The sequence below is a fragment of the Aedes aegypti genome, chromosome 1 (assembly GCF_002204515.2).
Source record: "Aedes aegypti strain LVP_AGWG chromosome 1, AaegL5.0 Primary Assembly, whole genome shotgun sequence".
In the NCBI taxonomy this organism is placed as follows: Eukaryota; Metazoa; Arthropoda; class Insecta; order Diptera; family Culicidae; genus Aedes; species Aedes aegypti.
Window position 1 is genome coordinate 305,981,248 of NC_035107.1, and position 24,699 is coordinate 306,005,946.

The following is a 24,699-nucleotide window of genomic DNA, read 5'->3' on the forward strand; positions in this document are numbered from 1 at the left end:
ACAACAGTACAGTACAGTATAGGCAGGTCCATCGCACTCGGGCTCAGATTGGGTACCACTTCTAGTACTGCATTTGGTCCCTCGATAGTGCAAAAGGTACCCAAGTTTGACACATCGCAGTACACTTTTCACGGCATTCTAGATTACCTTATGAGCCATAAAATTTTGGGCATTTGCAAGGGACATGAAGGTCTTTAATTTGTCTTTGGTATAGGGTTACATTACCATTAAACACAATAAACCAACAGTTTCACGTACATTATTCATTTTTATTCCAACGTAATAGTTAAACCGTTTTCTAACAGTTTGCTTAACAGTCAATTGTGCAAAAAATGGATAGTATATCAACTGTTTAGCAAACAGTGAACGAAAAAAAATGTTCGGGAAAATTGGCGTTTTTAAAAGGTTACATAACTTAACCGCCTATTCCCCACATTGTACTTTTCCCAATTACCATTTCCCAAACTGTCAAAACCGTTCATGGAACTGTAGTCTTATTGTTATTTTGGGTGCTAAAGGAAACTGTTCATATAGTGTCACGAATGGTTATGGATAATACGGGAAACTGTACTGATATGGTTCATAGTTATTGTGCAATTCACAAATCCACCACTTTGACGCGCCACGCGAGCGCTCCTGATATGCGTCCATCTGCGTCGGTCGTCCGATGAGGAAAGAGGTAGAGTCATGGCCAACTGCTCGTTGGCTGACAATTGCCGTTACGAGGCCGATGAAGGCGAATTCTTTCGTATGTCAACATACACACTAAATGTATGATGCGCATTATATATTACATACCACACATTCAACTCCTTCTCTAAAGAAAAACAGAACAAAAAGTCCACAGCTCAAGACTTCAAGAAAATTGAAAACGCCTCGTCGCGCTATTTTCAGGAGCAACATCAAAATAATATATTATTGTTTATAAAATAAGCAATCAGATGTTCTTAAACACTTCGTACAACTAATGCACTATTAACGCATTTTTTTCGGTATTTATTCGTTTCGAATCAAATACTTTCCTCCTCTTTACTTCTTGAAGTTGCCATGAAGTCAGCCATCAATGGCGCTGGTGTCTTTACAACACGCCCTCATTCCACCCATGTAAAATCGCAATCAGCAGAAGAAAAAATATTATTATCTAATTGATATATCAAATGGAAATGTATAGAACACCGGGTAGAAATATGCCTCTAAAAAAACGAGAACGCCAAAAAAAAAAATCGTTTGTAAGATAATCTCCTAATGCTAACTAGAGCTAAGCGTGTTGTTTCGCTCAATTGTAGAAAAAAAAATCTGACAAAATTGGTCCAGAAATTTTCTAAGGCACGCACCATTTAAAATGACATTTTACCTCATCTACGTTTTGCGATAAAAAATATTTTCTTGAGCTACTCTGCAAACAATCGGAGCAATCTTTTGGAATGCATCATGATCATCATTTCATCGCTGTCCATAACGTTTCTGGCATCACAATGAGGAATCAAATCATTCCTGTTTGTATCTTTCAAACAATCCGCCAACCCTTCCAGAGCACATTCCGTGCACAGACTGAAACCACGCTCTTCAAAGGCATCTCCTGCATTACTATCCGGAACCAAAAACCTGTTAACTGACAGATGGTAATCCAGTGCTCATCTAGAGCGCTCTGGGCTAAACCATCTAGAACTACGACTTTTTCTTACCAAACAGGCAAACCAGAGCTCTTCCAGAGCACCTCCCGAATCATAATCCGGGACCAGTTTTTACAAACAACAAGAGCAATCCAGCGCTCTTCCAGGGCGCCTCCGGAATTTATTTTACTAATTTCAAAAGCAATCCGGCGCTCTTCCGGAGCGCCTCCGGCTTTACACTCCGTAGCCAAGATTTTGCTAACCAAATAAGCAATCTGGTGCTCTTCCAGAGCGCCTCCGGAATCATAATCCGGAACAAGTTTTGCCAACCTCAAAAGCAATCCGGCACTCTTCGAGAGCGCCTCCGGTATTACAATCCGGAACCACGATTTTGCTAACCAAATAAGCAATCCGGCGCTCTTCCAGGGCGCCTCCGGAATCATAATCCGGAACCAGTTTTGCTAACCTCAAAAAAGCAATCCGGCACTCTTCGAGAGCGCCTCCTGCATTACAATCCGAAACCACGATTTTGCTAACCAAACAAGCAATCCGGCGCTCTTCCAGAGCGCCTCCGGAATCATAATCCGGAACCAGTTTTGCTAAGTCCTCTTGCATTTCATGAACGATAGTGTCAGGATTTACGTTTCGATAAGAAAGGGACGTATCATCTGCAAACATTCGTGGTTTTCCATTAAGTCTCAAGTTTGCCAGATCATTGATATAGAGGAGAAACAAGAGGGGACCCACATTACTTCTTTGGGGGACCCCCACAGTTATATATGAGTTAACAAATATATTTTTGAACTCCAACACTAAAATTCACAAGTAGCAGTAAGTTACCGGAGCAGTAAGTTATATTAACAATTAACTTGTTCTAAGATGTGGCTTTCTAATTTGAAAAAGTTTGAAAAACTTAATTTCCTCAATTTTTGTATAAATAAACTACAGGTTTTTGAAGACAAACAAACATACAGATTTGCATATCGTTTTAAAAACTGATAAATGCAAAATTGTTATAGAGCACGTGAGTTTGCGTAGAAGCAATTCTTTAGTTTATAATGATCACAGGTAAAAATCTTAGGAAAGGTTAAGGCTCAAGAATCCATCATTTAATCATCACCAATCATCAAGAATGGAAAACCAGTTTTTTTCGTTCAACTTCTAATAAATCCTCATGAAAATCTATCATCACATTACAGATAGCAAGTACAGTGCCATGATAGATTATCTTGAACATTGCTTTAATTTTGAGCGAAAAAACTGGTTTTGAAAATTTGTAAAACGATGATGGTTATATTCCTCTTAAAGGATATCGTGGTTCCATTGCTAAGCTGAAAAATCACAAACATTCTTCTACAGTCTGAAAACGCTTCAATATCTGCAATGCTGATTTGCACTCGACAAACTACTAATGATAGTCGCAATGCTTCTTACTGCGACTCGCACTGAAAGATCATTCTGTTCGTTGAAAAATTTGAACACGTATATAAGGAACAGACCAAACGAAGTGTGTTTGAACGCTATCACGCTAATGTATGTGCGTGCATCCAAATGTAGCTTGGATAAACTTTCGAATAAAATATGAAAAATGTAGATTTAAATGATATCAGAATATTGTAATCCCGTTGTAAACCCGAAGGTTTTTCCATACCCAACAAACGCATTTGGAAAAACTTTTTGAAAATTTTACTAGGTACAACAGATTTCCTTACATTACGTTGTGAATTCATATAAAATAGATTCCCAGGGTGGACGAGAAAAGCTTGATTTTACATATGGTGTTACGTTATTCTTTAATGTTAGTCTCGCAATATTTTTATTTTTTCCGTTAGACATTTTTTGCACTCGTTTAACTTTCCCAAAAACACATGATCTTCAAGTCTACAAACCACCCCCCAGAGTCAAATCCTGGTTGCGCTACTGAATAACACACAATGTCCATAACAGGTCAGAATTGACATGCAACAATAGTATGAAAATTGATTGGATTTTTATAAGTAGAAATCTTTCATAAGTTCGTGACGGTCTCAAGCCAGGAAATAGAAGAAGCTAACGTTATCCAACGTCAACTTGGCGGTCGTATCTCGGAAACAACCTCTAACTTTTTTTTAATAAAAAGGGTGGTACTGAAAAATCAGTTTTTTCTTGATAACTTTTCATACGATAATTTCTCGCAAAAACTTTGTTCCGAGCACTTTTAGAACTTTTGATTGCGCAACTTTTTGCCGAAGAAACTAATGTTCTATCTCTTATGGTTACAGAGTTATCGAAAATTTTCTTCGAAAAAATGGTTGTTTTCAAATGCTGATATCTCCGAAAGGCGCAAACGGATTTTCAATCTTTTATCGGCATTAGAAAGATATTCTCTTTCTCTGTTTATGGTGAAAAAACTTGTTTGAAAAAATTGACAAAATTTTGAAAATAATATGTTTTTTAACCGAAAATTGTTCATAACTTGAAAAATATTCGAGATAGCTCTTTGGTGCCTTCAGCAAAAATGTGCATAATTGAAGGTTCTGAAAGTGCATCATACAAAACCGAATTTTATATCATAAAGAAAGCGAAAAAAGAGATATTTGCTGGAACAACCGGAATAACTGCATGTAAAGTCATTTAAAATTGAATATATATGTAATGAAATAAGATCGATCACAATAGGCGAAATCTAAGGAGTTAGGGAAATTTAGTTGCTGAAGCAGTTGTAACAGTGATCCATGGAACATTAATCCATAAACGAAGTCTTGTTATTTCACGCGACATATTGTTTGTCCAGCTAATCTATGCCGTGGTTGGTTATAAATTGCTACTAAGCAGAAGGTCATGCGTTCAATACCGGTCCCGTTTATTATATTATCATCCCTAAACGATAACAAAACGTATACTTTGAAGAATTCCTTCAAATTACCAAAACCTTACTTCCCGTTATATCCTCCCATAGAAATATAGAAGTATCTGCAATTATTCTATCTGGGCATCCAACTTATCCCATTCAATTCAATCAAATCCAATAAATCTGCCACAACGAATAAGTCAAGGCAGCATTCGCCTGTTGAAGAATGTATGAAACTTGAACAAGAGCCAGATATAAATCCCAAATATCTGTCTAAGGTAACGAACCAGAAGGTGGGCCTTGATCACTTGAAAACTGCTTCAGCGAATAATTTTCCTTTTTTCAACTCCTTAGATTCCGCTTACTATGATCGATATCAATACATGTGTACTCCATTTAAAATGACTTTACATACAGTTATTTCGATTGTTCCAGCAAATATCTCTTTTTTCGCTTTCTTTACCATATACAATTCGGTTTATGGTGAATATATCTTAAAGGGTTGATTTTTTTATGAATGCTTTGTATGAAGCACTTTCAGAACTTTCAATTTTGCACATTTTTGCTGAAGGCACCAATGAGCTATCTCGAATATTTTTCAAGTTATGGACAATTTTCGGTTAAAAAACATATTATTTTCAAAATTTTGTCAATCTTTTCAAACAAAAAACGTCCTCACAGTTTTTTCACCATAACCAGAGAAAGAGATAATCTTTCTAATGCCGACAATAGATTGAAAATCCGTTGGCGCCTTTTGGAGATATCGGCATTTGAAAACAACCATTTTTTTCGAAGAAAAATTCTTATAACTCTGTAACCATAAGAGATGGAACAGTAGTTTCTTCGGCAAAAAGTTGCGCAATCAAAAGTTCTAAAAGTGCTCGGAACAAAGTTTTTGCGAGAAATTATCGTATGAAAAGCTATCAAGAAAAAACTGATTTTTCAGTACCACCCTAACTTTTTTGTTAAAAAAAAATCATAACTCGCGAACCATAAGAGATAGAAATTTGGGTTCTTCGGCAAAGTTGCTCCAAATCGGTTGTTTTAAAACATTTTGTAGAATATTGTGTAGTCCTAAATGTGTCAGCAAAAAAGTTTATGTGCTGATCTCGTAAACCATGTGGGCCACCCTAATTTCAAATCTCTGAAAAAAATTTCTGTTTAATATGGAGAAACTTTGCCGAAGACACCATATATCTAAAATTGACGGTTTAGGCGCAATTGTTTTTGTCTTCCTAGATATGGCTTTGGGACCAATGTGCAATAGTGAAGGCGTAATCAATTTTGTCGAAAACATCCATTTTGGGAATACAGCAGAATTTTCTAATTAAATTTCCAACAGCGCACTGTAGTAGCACATAGCAAATAATTGCTTGCAAACAACATCCTTCAAGCGCATTTATTACCTGTAATCTTGCGAATAATATTTTTAACTATTCCGCGTTAAGCCCTAAAACTGGTTCTGGACTTAGGCTGGCGGCTTTTCAATTTTACTCCCATTTGACAGCCGCCCTCCACTCTTGGGTTCTAACGGTAGCAAACCGCACGGCAACTGAAGGGTTAATAAAAATATAACCATTATCCTCTAATTCTAACATTACACCTCCTCTGGGACGGAGTATGCTTTTCAGCTCAGAAATTTATCAGTCCATGTTGTCATTTTGCAGTTAGGCATAAACATTATCAATCTTTGAAAGATTCTGCATAGCAATCCGCTTTCAAATTTGTTTAAAGCGTGGCTAGGCACGCTGGGTAATCTAGTAAGATTATTATTATTATTTTTTAAATTTTATTTATTCAATTAGGCTGATACAAATATAAATTTTGTTTTATGTCCCCCCCCCCCTTCAAAAATTCGAAAATTTTGAAGGGGAGAATAAAAAAGATTCATCATTTTTTTGACATCAGATAGGTTTTTTTCAATTTTTAAAGTAAAAAACAAGTAAAATAATGATCCAGTGGACGTTTGAAAAAAGTTTAAAATTATCGTTAAAAATAAATATTTGATACTACTTTTTTTCATTTCTAATTTTTTGTTCGTTATTTATTTTTATCCCCCCTCGTACCTTCCAAGTGGTCTCGGACATAAAAGAAATTTAATATTTGTATCAGCCTTATTCAGTATATAACTTACATTTTCTTTGGTTGCTAACACCAGAAGATTTTCGTTTCTTTGTATTATTAAGAACAAAGCATGCTGTATTTTCTTGGTTTTCATGTGCATTTGAGAATTCACTTGCAAAAATGCTTCGTTCGTCTTTTGGTAGAGTGATTCCAAGCAACAGCACCAAAATTTGGTAAATTCTTTAATTCATTTTTTTCTATTGAGCTGATACTTTGCACAGTTTTCCAGTTCCATCTAAATCGTCATTTTCCGATATCAAATCTTCAAGTTGAGTCACGACTAACTTTTCAAAAGGGTGTATGTGAAAATGGTTCAAAAATATTCAAAAAACTGCACAGCAAAAATGGTTCGTTCGATTGTTAGACAACTAAAGAAACAAAGTTAGACAACTAAATAAAGATTCCAAAAAAAATACACACAGTAAAAAAAAAATTTTTTTGCATTAAAAAACATAATTTTTGACACAAAAACTCAAATATCTCAAAACCCTATCGGAATACCAACGTAATTTTTTGAGGGAAAACGATCCATTATATTAGCTATCTACCATAAAAATTTGGTGATGGTAAACCAATAAACAAAAAAGTTGTGACATTTCAAACATGTCACAATTTTCACATTTAGTAGAAAAAAAAAATTTTTTTCGGTGTAAATTATTACGGGAACCGCAGTTTGTTGCTTATTTTATTGTTAAGGGCCTTGCGTGAATTAAACAAGTCGTTTTCATGTATTCATTTGTATTATGTGTATAAATATTATGTATATGTATAAATATTATATGTATATGTATAAATGTATAAATTAAAATAAATTAACAGATTACACGAAAAAATATTTTTTTTTTAACAAGATAATTTTTTTTAGAGTATGATCGATGAGTTTCTAAATGTTATATATAAACTTTAAAAGTTTTGGATTTGGGTATGCGTCATGAGATCATGAAAACATTTTATTAATACTTATTTATTTATTTATTGTTATTCAATTTTTTTACAATATCGAACACTTTTGCATCATTATCAGTACAGTTCGAGTATAGTTTTGCTTTAATTTTATTTTCTGACAATGGAATGAAACAGTGAAATTTTTGGGTTCCTTGGATCGTTTTCGCGTTATTATATTGCTCGCTGAGCTCTGATGTCGTTAATTCGTACTCTTCAGTAGTAGTAAAACAAAATTATAATTTTGTTAAATCTTCTTCTTTTCTGCGATTCGCCCAATCAAATAGTTCTTTTGCAGTTTCAATTGGATGCTCACGTTCTTTGGCTAAACTTGCTCTTGTGGCCATGCGCTTTGTGGTTCCTCCAATAGCATCACAAGGACCTTTGCCATGTGACGTAGCAAAGAAATGCCATTCTGCCTCAATTCCGTACTTTGATTTAAATTGACATAGGCTCGAAAAATTCTTACGGTTTTTGTACTGCGATGCTGCTCCATCAGACATGAAATATATCTTTCTGATTTCTTCATCCTTATCAACGCGTAAAAAGTTAATCATTTTGGCAATGAACAAATTTACAGATACTGAGTCGTGTCTTAAATCTTCGGAAAATAGAATAAAACTAAAATGTTCAATTTGCGTACTTCCATTGAAATAAATAACGAATGGATGAATTGTAGCTTGTTGTACGTTCCAGTGATGGGACTGCACTTCATCTTGCAATACAAAGCTATAGTTTTCAGAAAAATCACAAATGACTAAAAATTCACCATCTTGTAATGTATTTTTCGTATTTTTTAAAAAGCGGGATTGCTCTGTTTTAATAAAGTCGTGAGGAATTAAACTTTCTAATTTCAAGCAAAAAAATGACACAAACTCATCTACAGGTTTTACAATAGTTTCTAGGTCACACCTATCCGTGGTCACCCATTGCTCAAATGATAACTGATCAATATAATTTTCTTCAAACTCAGCGAATAAAGTATTTTCCAATGATGAAGAATCTGGACAATCCGAACAAGATCGTAGATAGCAATTTGATGTTGTATTTTCACACAAAAGACTACCAGTTAACATTTTAATCCACCGATGATGTACAGATTGCCCGTTTGTCAACGTTTAAACGGCAGGACGTACAAATGCGTAAATTTGTATTCAATGTAGACATTGGAGCATAACCAGCCGCTTTCAGTTTATCTATGGTGCTTTCGGTGAGATTTCGTAGCTCTTTCGAACACTTTTTTTCTGCAAACGGCCTGCAACAGTTGAGAAAGCGACTACTCATGTTGCTCGTTAGATTTTAATAAACAAAATCACTTTTAAGTTTTTACTGACTAGTTTGGTGTCGTTTGCTTGACTGAAGAAAAATTTTACAATTAAATCTTTTATAACCATAGTGGTAGTATATTTTTAGCTTTTTCGTGAGTATGTTCATGGTATGTACCTATCATGTTTTTGATGTTGTTGAAGTTACTCGCTTTCTCCCAAATATGATTAACAAAGTCTATTCTCTACCAAGGCGGGTCTATACCCAGGTGTAATCAGATTTTAACTTTGTGGAGAAAACCAGCGCCGAGAAAACCGACCTGCTTTACGTATACTAGATCACCTGGGTATAGACCCGCCTTGTTCTCTACGAGGTAAACTTTTTGCAGGTAAACTAGTCGTATACCTGTATAGAAAACTTTTTTTGTAGCTTTTGTCTTCAATATTAGATTTCTTATAGGTTTCTTTTATCAAAAGGTTTCAACACTAATGAGAGAATTTTTCTTCAGTTACGTACAATAAAAAATATGACACTATCAAGACTTTAGATCACAACACTGGATCGCGTCTAACTTTCTAATAGATGCTATAATAGTTATGAATAATTAAATAAAATATCATGAAAACAACTTGTTAACCTCATGTGGTACCCTTAACAAAAAATTCAGCAACAAACTGCGGTCCTAAAAAAAATTAACAATGAAAAAAAAAAAAAAAAATTTCACTAAGTGTCAAATTTGTGAAATATTTGAAATGTCATAACTTTTTTGTTTATTGGCTTACCATCACCAAATTTTTATGGTAGATAGCTAATATAATGGACCGTTTTCCCTCAAAAAATTACGTTGGTATTCCGATAGGGTTTTGAGATATTTGAGTTTTTGTGACAAAAATGATGTTTTTTAATGCAAAAAAAAAATAAATTTTTTACTGTGTGTATTTTTTTTGGAATCTTTATTTAGTTGTCTAACTTTGTTTCTTTAGTTGTCTAACAATCGAACGAACCGTTTTTGCTGTACAGCTTTTTGAATATTTTTGAACCATTTTCACATACACCCTTTTGAAAAGTTAGTCGTGACTCAACTTGAAGATTTGATATCGGAAAATGACGATTTAGATGGAACTGAAAAACTGTGCAAAGTTTCAGATATTTTTGAAATGGTCGATCAGAATCGACTTGCATGCCTCCGTGGAATCCCTCAGTCTGTTCGTTTTTGCGATTTCTAGCAAAAGTTTGACAAAAGTTCTTTTTTTGGCATTACGTCCTCACTGGGACAAAGCCTGTTTCTAAGATAAGTGTTTAATGAGCACTTACACAGTTCTTAACTGATAGCTTTCTTTGCCAAATTTGCCATTTTTGTATTCCTTTATCGTTTGGCAGGTAATATGAACCAATGCACGAGCTCATTATTTGACGTTTGAGCGGTGCCGTGTTATTTACGTGACCATGACAACTAGTGAATTCGGCACCGCTCAAACGTCAAATTAGTGAACTCGTGCATTGGTCCATTATAACCCAGGGAACTCAAGGAAATTTCCATTACGAAAAAATTTTGGACCGACCGGGAATCGAACCCAGGCACCTTCAGCATGGCTTTGCTTTGTAGCTGCGGACTTTAACCACTCGGCTAAGAAAGGCCCTTGACAAAAGTGTCTTTTGGAGATTTTTTTTTTAAATTTCCGTACAGGTTTGGGCCGAAAGGTCTCAGATTTTCATGAAACTTTTTCCACAGGCAGGGCTCATCAATATATGAATAAAAAAAAATTGAGAAAAATTCAGGGTCGCCTATTTTCCCGGAAAACTCAGTTGGAAATTTTTTGTTTTCCTCTGACACTACTTACTTTGAAAAATCATAACTCAAGAACGAAGCATCATAGAAACAAAGTTTTTTTTTTCTGAAAATGAAAGCAAATTTTCTCAGGAATTAAAAAAAATAACTGGAAAAAGTTTTTCACAAAATTTTTCACCGTTGAGAAAATTCGTAAAGAAAAGCCGGAAAAACTATGCTCCAACTCGTGGAAAATTTTCAAAAAAATATTTTTGAGAAGGTTATTTCACAAGCTTTAATCGCTGAAATTTTCGAAATGTACTTTTTTTCGTTTTTGAGTTATGGCCAATTTTGTGGAAAATTACCATATAAGCCTTTTCTTTGAAAACCCATATTTCAATCGAAGCATCGGAAATCAATGACTTTTTATCAAAGCAATTGCAAATTTTCTAAAACATCTGAAAAAAGATATGGGATTGGTTTTAATGAAGTGTATTCCGACTTACATGATATTTTTCATGAAAAATTACACCGCTAAGAAAAACTAAAAAAAACTGTTTCTGCCTCAATTTTTCATTACACTGAAAAGGGATTCTCTCTTTTCTATGGAACAAATAAGATTATTATTTTTTTAAATTTTTTTATTCAATTATTCAGTATATAACTTACATTTTCATCTTAATACTATCTATTTTTTTCAACCGGGAAGATTGTCTTTGGTTGCTAACACCAGAAGCACAAAGCCTTTGCGGGATGCATTTAGTTTCTTGTAGAACTTTCGTGTTTCTTGAGAACGATATAGCTGCTCCATCCAGTAGCGTAGCTAGGGAGGTGCGGTGGGTGCGATCCTCACCCGACCCCGAGTTAATGGGGGCCCCAAATTGTGGTAAGAATTTTATTTAATACTAGTGGTCCCGGCAAACTTCGTCTTGCCATCAAGTAGGCTGTTGAAAAACGCTTTTGATCATCCCATATAAAATGACAGTTTCGTTCGCGCTCGTTTTTTCAACTTTCCCGATGAATATCCTGAGATTTTTATACACACAAACACGTCGGAACCCTTTACAATCAAAACTGAGAAAGAATCATTCAAATCCGTTGACCCATTCGTAACCATTTCGTGACATACAAACACCATTCCATTTTTATTTATATAGAAGATAACGATATTGATTTCAAGAAAACTAACACGTAAACAAGCAGATAAAAAATCAGTTCGAAGGTGACCTTGATCTACAATGTGTAGGCGCCCCATGATCAATGTTATTAGTTATTACTAATATTACATGACAACTCGATTTAATTTTGTAATTCACACGGATCTGCCTAAATGTGCGGGGCCCATAATTGGGTCCTAAAATGTTCAATGAAATCTTGTTTTTATTTAATGACACGAAAGAGCATGTTACTGCAAATACTTGAGCAATTTTTCCCGCGCAAATAACGGCTGTATCATGTTTAAACTTTAAATTAAAAATTGTGTCCATAAATGAACCATGACACTTTTGATCATGTTTGACGCACGCTCAATCGACAAAAAAAAAACACAGGGCTTTTAGTTTTAACACTGGGGTTGTTCCTATCTGACATTTCGGGAGGGACACGGAAAGCAAAATACACCCAAAATTTGAGGTAAAGCCAAGGAGTGTGACAAAATCTAAAAAAATGCTTTCTGGACTTAAACAAAAGAAAAACATTAAAAAATTGAGTAAACATGTGTTTTTGGCCTAAACTTAAGCGTTTGGCATTAAAATTGAGACATGCCTTTAGGACCCTATTGTATCTGAAACTGATTTGGAGGTAGAGCATATTTCTAAACTAGCAGATTTTCATTTCAATTATAGTTGACAAAATAAATCTGTTGCTATCTTTGGGACATGGTTTGTACACATTCAAAACTGGTAGTAGATTTCGTATTAGAAGTTTTAATGCAAGTCTCTAATTTTAACGGTAGGCCTTGAAAGTCTCTAATGTTTACCGGGGAAATTCGAAACAGCTGGTGTAAAATGAAATGGCACGGTATCATAGTGAAATTTTAGAATGATGGTAAATCTAATTACAGAAACATTAAGTTAACAGATGGAACAAAATTTTCAGGAAGAAAAATCTGGCATCATGCTGAATACTTTGCATTTCATCTTGGGGATTTTTCCAGTAAGATCTATAATGATTCCAATGCCAGTTCCTCAAGTTATTCTTTCAAGAATTATATGGATTTCTTCAGCTATTAATCCTTATTTCCCTAGAAGTTGCTATTAAAATTCCTGCTAGGATTATCCGAGGATATGTAATTAATGTTCATCCAGGAATTCCACTTTAAATTTAACCTAGGATTCCTCATGAAGTTGAAATCTTCATGACTGCTTCTAAAGTTCATCTGAGGTTCCACACTACAGCTAATAGTACAGTAATAATCTAGTAATTCTTATCATCTTAGCAATCCATGTCGAGTCTAGTACACGACACTGAAGACGGCCTTATAGTTGAGGTCGAAATACGCGTATTTGTCAAAAGACACAAACTCTAGTGTAATTAAATGGTATAGTTCTAAATTCGGGTTTTCATCTACTTAGCAATCCGCTTATGAAATCCTTCTAGATTTCTTCAAGAGCCCAATAGTTCAGAGAAATTTCTGGGAGTTCATAAAGAGTTACCTTCAAACTAAATCGAGCTTCATCAGATATTACTTTGAAATTTCCTTCTGGAATATATCTCGGATTTAAAAAAAAAACCCTAATAATTTCTGAAAAAAATCCTTGATCTCTTTCTGGAGATATTCCTGAGAAAATGACTAAGGACAATTTTTCAAGACATCTTTGAGAAATTTCCATATAATTTCTAGAATAATCCCCGAAGGAATCTTAGCAGCAATCACTGGAGTAATTCCTGAAGGATTTATCTGTTTGTAATTCGAACGAAAATGTTAAAGGAAATTCTAGAAAATCCCTGTAGAAAATAATAGTTGAAATCTCAAAGATGTTGTAAATGACAATCTTGATTAAAATTTTAGGAAAATGATAATAAAATCATTGGATGGATTCTGAATAAATCTTCAAAAGAATTCATGATGGAATCTCTGAGATAACTTCTATGGTTACCCTTTGAAAAATTAAACGTTAAATTTTTGAAGGTCTTAAACGAAATCCACAGGAAGTCCGTGAAAATCACAAAATGAACTCCTGCAGAAATCATTGGAGTTCATTTGGTGATTTATTTTGAGCAAACCTTGGGTAAATTTATCAATCTTAAAGGTATTTCTTCCATCAAGTATTCAAAACATATCCCGACTCAAGAACACAAAATAGAGGAAGCTTGAAACTTTCTTAGAATACCTAATTAAAGTTGTAATGAATCATTGCTTTCCAGCACTACTTCGCCATCTAATATATCAACTTCCATGTCAATTCACTGGAAGTCCTCTCGATAATTTTCACTAAACTTATGTGTTTCTGAACAAGAGTTAAGAAAGTTCACTTTAATTTTGAGGGCCCCTAAATCGAACTCCGCACCGGGCCCCAGAAACCCTAGCTACGCCACTGGCTCCATCTCTTCGCATTCCAACTCTTCCAGGCGGCGCTTTTTATCCCGGAATAGATGGGTTTGCTGTCTTCGCTTCTGTTTGTATTGTTCCAGCATCATCGCCCGCGCTGCATTCTTCTTGTCCAAAACCGTCTGACACTCCTCGTTGAACCAACCGTTCCGTCGATTTGCTTCCACGAACCCAATGACACCTTCCGCTGCTTTGTTTATGGCTGCTTTGAGACTACTCCAGCAGTCCTCAAGAGGGCCTTCGGTGAGCTCTCCCTCTTCCGGCAACGCTGCTTCAAGGCTTTGCGCGTAATCAGTTGCGACTTCGGGTAGCTTGAGTCGTTCCAGATTGTACCGTGGCGGGCGTCGGTACCGAATGTTGCTCAAAACGGAGAGTCGTTGGCGCACTTTAACCGTCACTAGGTAGTGGTCCGAATCGATGTTTTCGCCGCGATAAGTTCTGACGTCGATAATGTCCGAGAAGTGTCTTCCATCAATCAAAACGTGGTCAATTTGCGATTCAGTTTGTTGGGGTGATCTCCAGGTGTACCGATACGGGAGGCTCTGCTGGAAGTAGGTACTACGTATGGCCATGTTTTTGGAGGCGGCGAAATCAATCAGTCTAGAACGTTTTCGTTCGTAAGCTGGTGAGAGCTGAACTTCCCTAAAATCGGTACAAATTCCTCCTCCTGGCCAACCTGAACGTTGAGATCTCCGATAACGATTTTGACATCATGGCTTGGGCAGCCGTCGTATTCACGTTCCAGCTGCGCGTAGAAAGTGTCCTTATCGTCATCGTCACTTGCTAGGTGAGGGCTGTGCACGTTGATTATGCGACGATTATAGAAACAAAGTATCGATACCACCGATATATTGATTCAAAATATCGATATATCGGAATATCATATGATACATTTCAATGGAGCAAAATTGCTATATCACTAAAAATTGCCAAAAAAATCTTTGAATACTCAAGGTTATTGCTGTTTTGACCGATATTTACATTAATATTCTCTGTTAACATACATTTTAGTACATTTGAAAGGGAAACTGCTTTGGGTTTTCTCCAAATCTAATTTATTTCTTGTATTTAAACAAGAAAAAAATTATATTTGGAGAAAATCATACAATTGTTTTTTCACTTAGAGCATGTAGAGGTCTCTGAAACTTTCGTGGTCGCTGTATGCAGATTTTGCGTAACAATCAGGCGAATTTTCTGCTGGGTGTAAATAGGTATCCAGTCAATTACCCTTTTCCCATACCTCAGAAAATTCCCGATCTTTGTCTATGGTAAGTGACGAGAAAGAGGCAACCCACATAGAGCGGTCTAGGGCTGTACCACCAACTAATGTTTAATGCTAATACCCTACAATTGTTTTCAATATATTAGTTTACGATATATCGGAAGGAAATATCGATATAACCGATATATTGAATAGAAAATATCGATACCAAAATATCGAATATCGAAAGTAAAATATCGATATTCCGATATATCGAAAGGAAGTATCGAAACGTCCCTAATCATGAAGCTTGTCTACCTCTCGTGGGGAGGGGGGATTAAGAATATTTACCATTCAACAGCTGGTATGTAAAACAGAACAGCTAGCGGAGGCAAGTGAGAATTTGCAAGCTTGCCAAGCGGGCTTTGAGTGGAGCCCTTTCACGACTAACAATCTCTTCACTGTACTGAAAATCATCTAAAAATGTAGAGAATATTTGACAGTATCGACCGCACAGAACCATGGAACATCATGAACGAGAAAAACTTTCACTGACTAATCACAAAAGTGTGCGAAGAGCAGGGCTGTACCGCAGGGGAACGATTTTTACAGGGTCCAGTTAATAGGGTCCTAAGCTCTGTCCTAATTTTAGTGCCAAACGCTTAAGTTTAGGCCAAACACACATGTTTACTCAATTTTTTAATGTTTTTCGTTTGATAAAGTCCAAAAAACATTTTTTTATGTTTTTTTAGATTTTGTCACACCTCTTGGCTTAATCTCAAATTTTGGGTGTATTTTGTTTTCCGTATTCCTTGAGAAATGTCAGATAGGAACAACCCCAGTGTTAAAAGCTCTGTGGTTTTTTTTGTCAATTAAGCGAATGTAAAACATGATCAAAAGTGTCAAGGTTCATTTATGGACCCAATTTTTAAATTAAAGTTTAAATGTGATATAGCCGTTATTTGAGACGGAAAAATTGCTGAAGTAGTTGCAGTAACATTCTATTTTGAGTTAATAAATAAAACCAAGATTTTATTAAACAGTTTAGGACCCTTCGCTTCGATTTTATTAAACAGTTTAGGACCACTTCGCTGATACTTTGGACATTAAAGAATGACTTTAACAATCTCGATGCTATTGGATTTTTATATCAGTCCACAGTCCGGGAAGTCTTCTCTTCTGTGCTAACGGCAGCCCGTATTTATAGTTCAGAAATCCCGTAGGTACGATCAAATAAAAGGTACTGTCGTGACTACTTCCCCAAATTTCTTTAAAAGTCCATTGACGATCCACAATCCACTTGTGATCATTAGGGACCAAAATCATTGCACTTTTTGAAGGCACGTCTAATCGCGCTAAAATTATCCAACAGACTGAATTTCTCTTTGAATCGCAGCAAGATGATCAACTCGCTCTTTCTAGCTTCGCGAAGCAAGGGAGACGCAGTTTATGTGCTATCTTTTTTTCTCACATTCTCGACGGTTACATGCCGCCATATTCTCACATTCACACTCCACCGACGCTAACTACCCAAAGCCGAACTACATGATAAGTTCGTGCCTATTTTATCTCTCACTGGTAAAGCCGAAGCATTCGTCTCTCCGAATCATATTAGGACGATCTCTCCAGAGATCGGTCTACATTGAACTACCCGAATGCTATTTAAGCGGGAAATAGTTTTTATGGCATGTTTCGATTTAACGTAAGACACGCTAAACCTGTTGTTCCCGAACGGCAACAAGACGGTAGATAATTTTCCGCAAATTTGAACAACTTGCCAGCAAGTGAATTTTCCAGTGGTTTACTGTATTCGTTTATTGGCTTATGTTAAATTTTTCCTGTTAAATTAACAAATAGAGGAATATAAATGTATGTTTAAATTCAATCTATCTCTACAATTGCTTCATGTGTTTACTTACGTTTAGTGATTTTATCTAGTCCGTCAATTTCGGAAAGCGGTCTCCTACAATACTTCTTACAATCAATTAATGATCTACCGGGACAGCTAACGATAATCGAAATCCAAACTGTGATACACCTCTGTGATACCTAGATTAGAATTCGTTTATAATAACAATAATCTTTTTAAATTCAGTTTACCTTTTAGCACATCATCTTTTAACTTCCTATTTTAGTTTTGTAGCAACTCTCAATTTAGTTATTCAGTTAATTTAAGAAGATAACTTCGCAAGATTTAGCAGCTTAGATTTGGGTTTTGTAAATAATAACTTTCAACATTCCTTTGACACATCTCCTTATCATATTGTTTGTTTTTATCGTTTTTCACGTTCTACCTATTCCTAGTATCGCTTGACAGGGACGGCGAGATCGTATGGGAGCTTGTTCGTAGCGAAGGCGCGTTCGCAGATTGCGTAACACCTGTATTAGTCATACCTCATCATTTTGTTTAACATTTTTATCACGGAATCTATATGGGATTGTTCAAATATTACGTAACGCAACAGGGGGAGGGAGGGGGTCTTAACTAGTGTTACGGTCCATACAAAAAATTAAAATTTCTCATACAAGAGCTGTTACGTGGGGGAGGGAGGGGGTTCAAAATTGGCAAATTTTGCGTTACGTAATATTTGAATGAACCCTATCTACTACAGGTACCAGAGTCAGAGTCACTTGAGATAGGTAGACATGACAGTCCTTTCCCCTTTAGAATGCCATTTTCACGTTATAACAACTGATACAACGAACAATCGAAAATATACCTAAAAAATTCCACAATTGTATTACAACTACAATAAAACATTCAAATCATTGGATTCATATTGCTCAACATTACATATGACAACTTCGTCAACACTAAAGAAAAATTTCGTCCACCTCAATATAATATCTCGCTTAAAAACAGAACAACTATGTTCACAATGTACGACAATTTCGTCAGCTCTAAAGAACAATTTAGTTCAACTTAAGTTGGCATTTTCACCATACTCAAATACATAAAATTGGCAATTTCACCATACTCAAATAAATAAAATTAGCAAACTCGCCACCTCTTAGAAAAACGATAATCGCCAACACACGTTTCCATGATCCTCGTCGCCACTTTTATATCCTGCAAATAAAGAATAAAATAATATGTTAATCAGTCCACAGTCCGGGAAGCCTCCTCTTCTGCGCTAACGGCAGCCCGTATTTATAGTTCAGAAATCCCGTAGGTACGATCAAATAAAAGGTACCAGAGTCATAAGTACTTTCACTTGAGATAGGTAGACATGACATGGATGTCATCAAATTCACTAAGCCGAACACATATTACGATGTTTAATTTATTTTTATTAATTATTTACACTGAACTTAAGTTGTCTTTTCAATATAATTTACTACATAATTGGAAGCGTCACTTTCCATGAAACATTCTGGAACAATTGAGCGCAACATTTTCAAAAATGAAAAATTTCATAACTTTATGATGTAATCTTGCACTTTTGTCAAAGTCTCAATTGGAGGAAGCTCCATCGAAAGGCAACCCTCGCGAGCAACAAACGAAAACAGAACGAGAACTGTGGGAAATGCATTGAGCTATGGCTTTACAAAAGAAGTTCAAAGGTGACGAATCCAATAGAGATGGAGGAGTTCCCTAAAATTACTGAGTATTTTGCTGGAACCGACGACAATACTTACGCTTAAGTGAACATCACACTGAATGTTTCTCCGGTGGTACTCAATTCGGGCGGGAATGGGATGGATGGGGTTGAAAGGTAGAGCAAGGAGTTCGAATTCGATGAGATTTGTGATACTATTTACACTTGCAGCTAGAATTGGGGCTCTGCGGTCGAATTTGTGCGCGCAGTCAGAGCTTCTAGATTCGAACGAGGGACCCAATTTCGGGAGCGTCTCTTCATGCCGAGGGACGGAAGAGACGCCGAAAGGGTGTCGTCCAGTAGTCTGGTACGCTTACGGCGTCGCCGTCAGATTGGCCCGTAAGCTTTTGGCGTACCGAAGGCCGTTGAAGTCGTTGAAGTGGTGATTGATCTTGGGGAAGAAGATTTCTCCGTTGAGACCGTACTGGGGTCGCTGTTGCGTCGCGGGGAAGGGCTTCTCGCCACTGTTCAGGATGAAGAAGGGGTTGGTTTTGGTTTTGTCGATGACCGGAACCGGTTCGTAGACGTAGGGTTGCTTGTTGTTCACGTAGTAGTTCTGGATGAAGGCGTAGGTCTTGGGGTTGGGGGACTTGTGCGCGGGGAACTTGGTAAAGGGTACGGACGGGGGAAGTGGTTTGAAGGAATTTGCGACGGACGGGGTTACGGCCGGTAAGCTATAGAACGGAGAGTTGGTCTCGACAGTTGGTCCGAATCCGGACGGGGCTATCGTTGGTAGGGTGGGAGCGACGACTCCGTCGATGCGCAGAATACGGGTGTTGAACTCGTTGGCGTCGACGTTCTTGAGGAAGAATCGGTGGAACTTGGAGGTCAGGACATAGACGGCGGTTCCGTCGCGGGCCGGGGTGCGGACGTCAGCTGCGAACTGCAGACGTTCCTGGTCTTGTGCAACGATCCTAGATGGATGGAAGGGGGTTACTTGGCGTTAAGGGTCGTCTAGGGGTTCGATACTCACTGATGCTCATTGGTACGGGGGTTCCACGATGCAACGGCAGTTTCCGTGAAGGGCGAATAGAAGATGGTGCCTCCACGTGGCGATACAGCCAGACCGATTCCCTGGGATGATTTACGGCCGACCAGTTTGACGGGAAGATCCTTTCCGAACGGAAGAGGTCCAGCTCGAAGTGCCGCCGTCGTCACGGAGAATAATCTAGAAACGGAAGTAGAGAGATAGTTAAGAGTTATCGTGAGTTCGTAGATTGTCGTGGCGAACCTGTCAGTAGCCAATGGTTGGAAGTAGATGATGCCGGCTTCCTGGTCGAAGGCAATGCCAACGACTCCGTCCATGAGGGTGAAGCGGTGCTCCAAGATGGTGGATTCGGCAAAGTCTGGGTCCGGGTACATGGCCGGATGGCTCACACGCCACGTCAGATCCTTTCCGCTGTCGTAGACTACGATTCCTGGAATGAGAAGTTTAACGGTAGATAACATCGTTACCCATCAAGAGAGTTTAACAAACCTGGCGCCACGGTGTCCGTAATGTAGACGAACACATCGTCACAGTTGTTCTCCGGCCTGGATCCGGTTTCGTCCACGATGATGTTGGTGTACAGCGATTCACGTCGGACGACCTCCGGGGGAAAATCGATTCTCCGCACAACCTGATCGGTGTGTAGATCGTAGACCAAAATCTTCGGAGGGCAGGTCACTTCGAAGTCTTCTAGCGATCGCGAAACACCGGCGTCCAAAGCCCACAGTCGGTTGCACGAGTCGATTCGGATACGATAGACCGACACCAGTCCGATGTCGGAGCAGTTGTACTCCTTGGTGCCGGCGGTGTGATGCGTCCAATCAGGGTAGGCCTGGAGCGCTGGCGAATCACCATGGGTACCACGAGGGATCGCAGACAGCGTTGCCGGCACTCCACTGAACAACCGCGGCGTTGCTACGAAGATGCGATCGTAGCCTACTTCGATACCGGTCGCAACGATGTTTTCCGGGTTGTAGAACTCCTTATCGTTTGCGGGGTAGTCCCAGGGAAAATTGTACGACAGGAAGCTCCACTGCTTAACAGTCTCCATTTTGGGCGCGTAATCTACGGCGTGTACCAACCAGAGGCTGGACAGCGCCACAAGGTACGCCAGTTTACCACCGTACATTGTGGCCTTTTAAATCTACGGTTACGAAAGCATGAAAAAAGATGAACGTATAAGAGATTGATCGGAATTTAAAGAGCGTCACCCATTGAAAGTTAAGTTGTTTTCGGATGTTGGAACGTGATGCAGACAGAAGCTGAAGAGTGACCTTGCCCCGGATATCCTATATATAGCGCAGAACAGGATTGCTTTTAAGTATTTTTATTGAACCGCGTTTAAGTGTCGACCTCGAAATTGGCAATAATTGAGCGTAGCGCAATGACGAAACAAGTCCGCATCAACGCAGATGACTTAATTGTTGTTTACTGACAAAACTCTTTTGGGGGTATGAGGGGATCACTACTGGTTACTAGTGCAGAGCCAAGCGGTTGCTTGGATGGAAAATGAAGCGAGTAAAAAACGCATCTTAGCTTGCCATGGCGCGTCGCGCTTGCGGCTTATTGCTCATCACCCATGGGTCTTCAATCAAGAGCTTTGATCTAATTGAACGCTTCGAGCGCCCCTCGCCCCATATGCCGACCCACCTCCCCAATCAGTCCGAACGATTACTCAAAAATAATCACACCCCAATGTTGAAATAAAAAGTGTTCGTTTCATTGATTTCCGAGCTTGTGATGCTTTTACCACAGACAAACAGACGTAACACTTAGAACAATTTTCTTTAAAATCCATCACCCACTTCACAAATCATCATCACTAGATTCTAGTGTCCATGTTGCGCGAAATGCGATTATGTGCCACAAGATCTACAGATGGCGCTAGTGAGAAACGTCAAACACGAATGAAAACGATGGCTGTAAGACACGAAACCTAGGAAATTTTTTTTTTTTTTTTTAAATCTTTATTTGAGTGTATTTTAACGCACGAGGGCTAGTTCTACACTTACCTAGGAAATTTAAAATTATCGTTCAAAACGTGGTCGATGGAAATTTTGTTAAAATTACGTCTACGTTTGTCTGTGCTTTTAAGCTTACCTCATACCAACAGGCGCGCTCCGAAGCTGCGGGGTTGTCTTTAGGCGAGCGTATTTATTTTCCTAGCCTACTACGATTGGATAATGTTTCCCGAGACGAGAAAGCATTGCGTGTCCTCACCCCGTAAAGGCACTCGGGCAAAACGGTTCGACGAAGAGAATAGGGGCGGCAGAGTCTGGCATTGTGGTTTACTAGATGACAGATAGGACAGATACTGATTTTGATGGAATTGTACGATGATTCTTTATCTAGTCATACAGATTCATTGCTTTTCAATTATCAATGGAACATATTTTTATTCTAGGAAAGCATCTCGGTGGCAAATTATTCTGGGTCTGCTAGCTTCTTGTGACCAAATAATATCAAATAACTGACTATGGAAAGTGAAGTTGATGTCGGTGGAGGTTGGTGACCGATATTCCCTCATTAATAATTGGTAAGCTTGTTTTATGTAGTTTTTTTTTTCTCAACTTTCTCAAGGGCATAGCCAGGTTGAGGTAAGCTATAGTAAGCTACTGATGGATTATTCAAAAATATCACACACATTCTTCGAGAACTCTTCAACGAAAATTTCATATTTGTATTCTTCCATGTGCTTCTCGCAAAGATTGTCCTGAAGAGTGTTCTCTCGGCACCTGTCAAGGTTGAACGTCAAAGATTTGATTTGAAACAAAAAAAAAATGATTTCGTTCGAGAATTCCAGGGATTCTTACAAAGAATCTTCAATGAACATCTTCTATCAATTCCTAGAACAAACTCCACTTATTTCCCCCAGCAATTCCACCCAATCCGACAAGGAATTCCACTCAGAAATCCTTCAAGTATTGCTCTAAGGATTCTCCTGAAAAATCTAAAAGAGATCTCCAAGAATTATTCCATGGATTGTATTAGGAATCCAATTTATTTAGGGTTTTATATATCATCTTACCCTGATGAAAATTTTGGTTTGATTACGATTGTTGGAGATCATTTTTCGATTTTAAGTTAGCTATAAAACCGCAACAAAACATAAATAGTTAACAACTACCGAAAAGCTAAACATAACATATAATTTGCAATTGGATTAGATGGACAAGCCCACACAATAGAAACCTCAGACAGCGCAGTTGCTGGCTAGTGTAGTGTGCTATTCCTATACCTAAAAAACAATGCGCTCCCGGGCTAGGCATAGGGTATATATAGAAAGCGTGCAATTTGCGAAAAAGGATCACGTGATTATTGAGCTGAAATCGAATTCAGGTTAACTTCTGCGTTCATGAGTCCTCTCATGGCGTAGTGGTAACGCGCCCCAACTAGAGATTGGGGAGTCGTGAGTTCGATTCTCACTGAGAAGACGTGTAACTTGTTCGCAAAATCTTCACATCAATTTGTCCATCTAATCCAATTGCAAATCGAGAGGGATTCGCGATAAGGGCCTATCTGACAATTCAATAACAATGAGAAAATAACCAATGAAATTCTCATGTGCGATTTTTAATCCCAATTGAAGAAAATATACTCAAACTTTAACCTTTTCACTTTAATACACATTTTATAAACCTAGTTTTAAAATCCTCATCAATACCACACACATCTCCTACAATTTCCCTAGCTATTTCGTACTAAAAAAAATATCATGAGGTTTCGCCTTGAACGCACTCAAGAATGCCAGTATCGCCCAATGTTATGAGCCTGTAATCGATATTACTTTCAGTGTCGCCTATTACTTTTGCGCCGTGTTTTCATTCTGGTTTCAATTAAGCCCGCCATGTACGCCTTGTTTATTTTTTGTTTGCAGTGTCGCCGTTTACTCTCGCCGTGTTTTGATTTCGATTTCAGATGCGCCCATCACTTTGATAAACAAAAACACAGGCGTAATCAATAAAGTGTGTGGTTTGGCATGAGTTGAAGTTTCGTCTTCTACAAATTTGTGTTTTTTGAATAGTTAAATTATCGATAGGGGAAAAGTTCAAGTGCAGTGAATAGACAATCGAGCTACAATTTCAACGCTATATTTTCTTAAATTGTGTACATTTTGTCAGTTTCGCCTGATTCGCGAATCTTTCTAGTAAATTATATGTAATGTTTAGATTTTCAGTAGTTGTTAAACTTCCACTCGGCTGGTTAGCCGTAAACCACGATTCATAATAAACAAGTACAAATAGTTACTTGAGCAAGGTGTACAGAAAACCACAGGGCAATCATTTAACGGTCTAGTCTGTATTACAGATCGTTGATTAAGGTGACAGTGGATAAGGAATAGGAGAGATAAAAACAAAAACAAGGATAGAGTATTTCATGCATACGATCGCTAAAGTATTCGGAAATTCCCAAAGCACGCTAAGTAATTGAAAATTATTATCTAAAATTGAATTTTAAAGTTTTCTTAAGTCTTAAAGTGAAATTGTGGTAAACTGGCTATTGAATTATATATCTAAATTGGAAATAACATGCTATCTATCTACTTATCATAGGGACTAGGTTTTGGTTAAAATCCAGTGAATTCACCTAGAAGATTAAAACTAAAGTTAAAACTTAATCTACGTAAGTAAACATAAATTATACATCTAAACAACATTTGTAAAATCCTAAATACGAATTATATGCAGACTGAACAGGTATCTAGCAAGCCCTGCTGACCACTTCGTAGCACGAGGTCCTAGAGTCAAACTATCTATTGTAAGTGAAACTCATTAAACTTATTGTGAAACACTAATACGAACAAAATATTTAATTACA

The 24,699-nt window shown here is 37.5% G+C and overlaps 1 protein-coding gene across 1 annotated transcript in view; it reads right to left on the reverse strand.

Annotated features, from left to right (window-relative positions):
- Window positions 1-18,567: 18,567 nt before the first annotated feature.
- Window positions 18,568-24,699, reverse strand: part of LOC5575228 (major royal jelly protein 1) — a 66,781-nt gene continuing 60,649 nt past the window's right edge. The window contains exons 2-5 of the mRNA XM_021838438.1: window positions 20,371-21,025; window positions 20,125-20,311; window positions 19,867-20,061; window positions 18,568-19,807 (exon numbers count right to left, since the gene is read on the reverse strand). Coding sequence (XP_021694130.1) covers window positions 19,207-19,807; window positions 19,867-20,061; window positions 20,125-20,311; window positions 20,371-21,010 — 1,623 coding nt within the window. The 5' untranslated portion in view covers window positions 21,011-21,025 and the 3' untranslated portion in view covers window positions 18,568-19,206. The remainder of the gene's footprint in view (window positions 19,808-19,866; window positions 20,062-20,124; window positions 20,312-20,370; window positions 21,026-24,699) is intronic.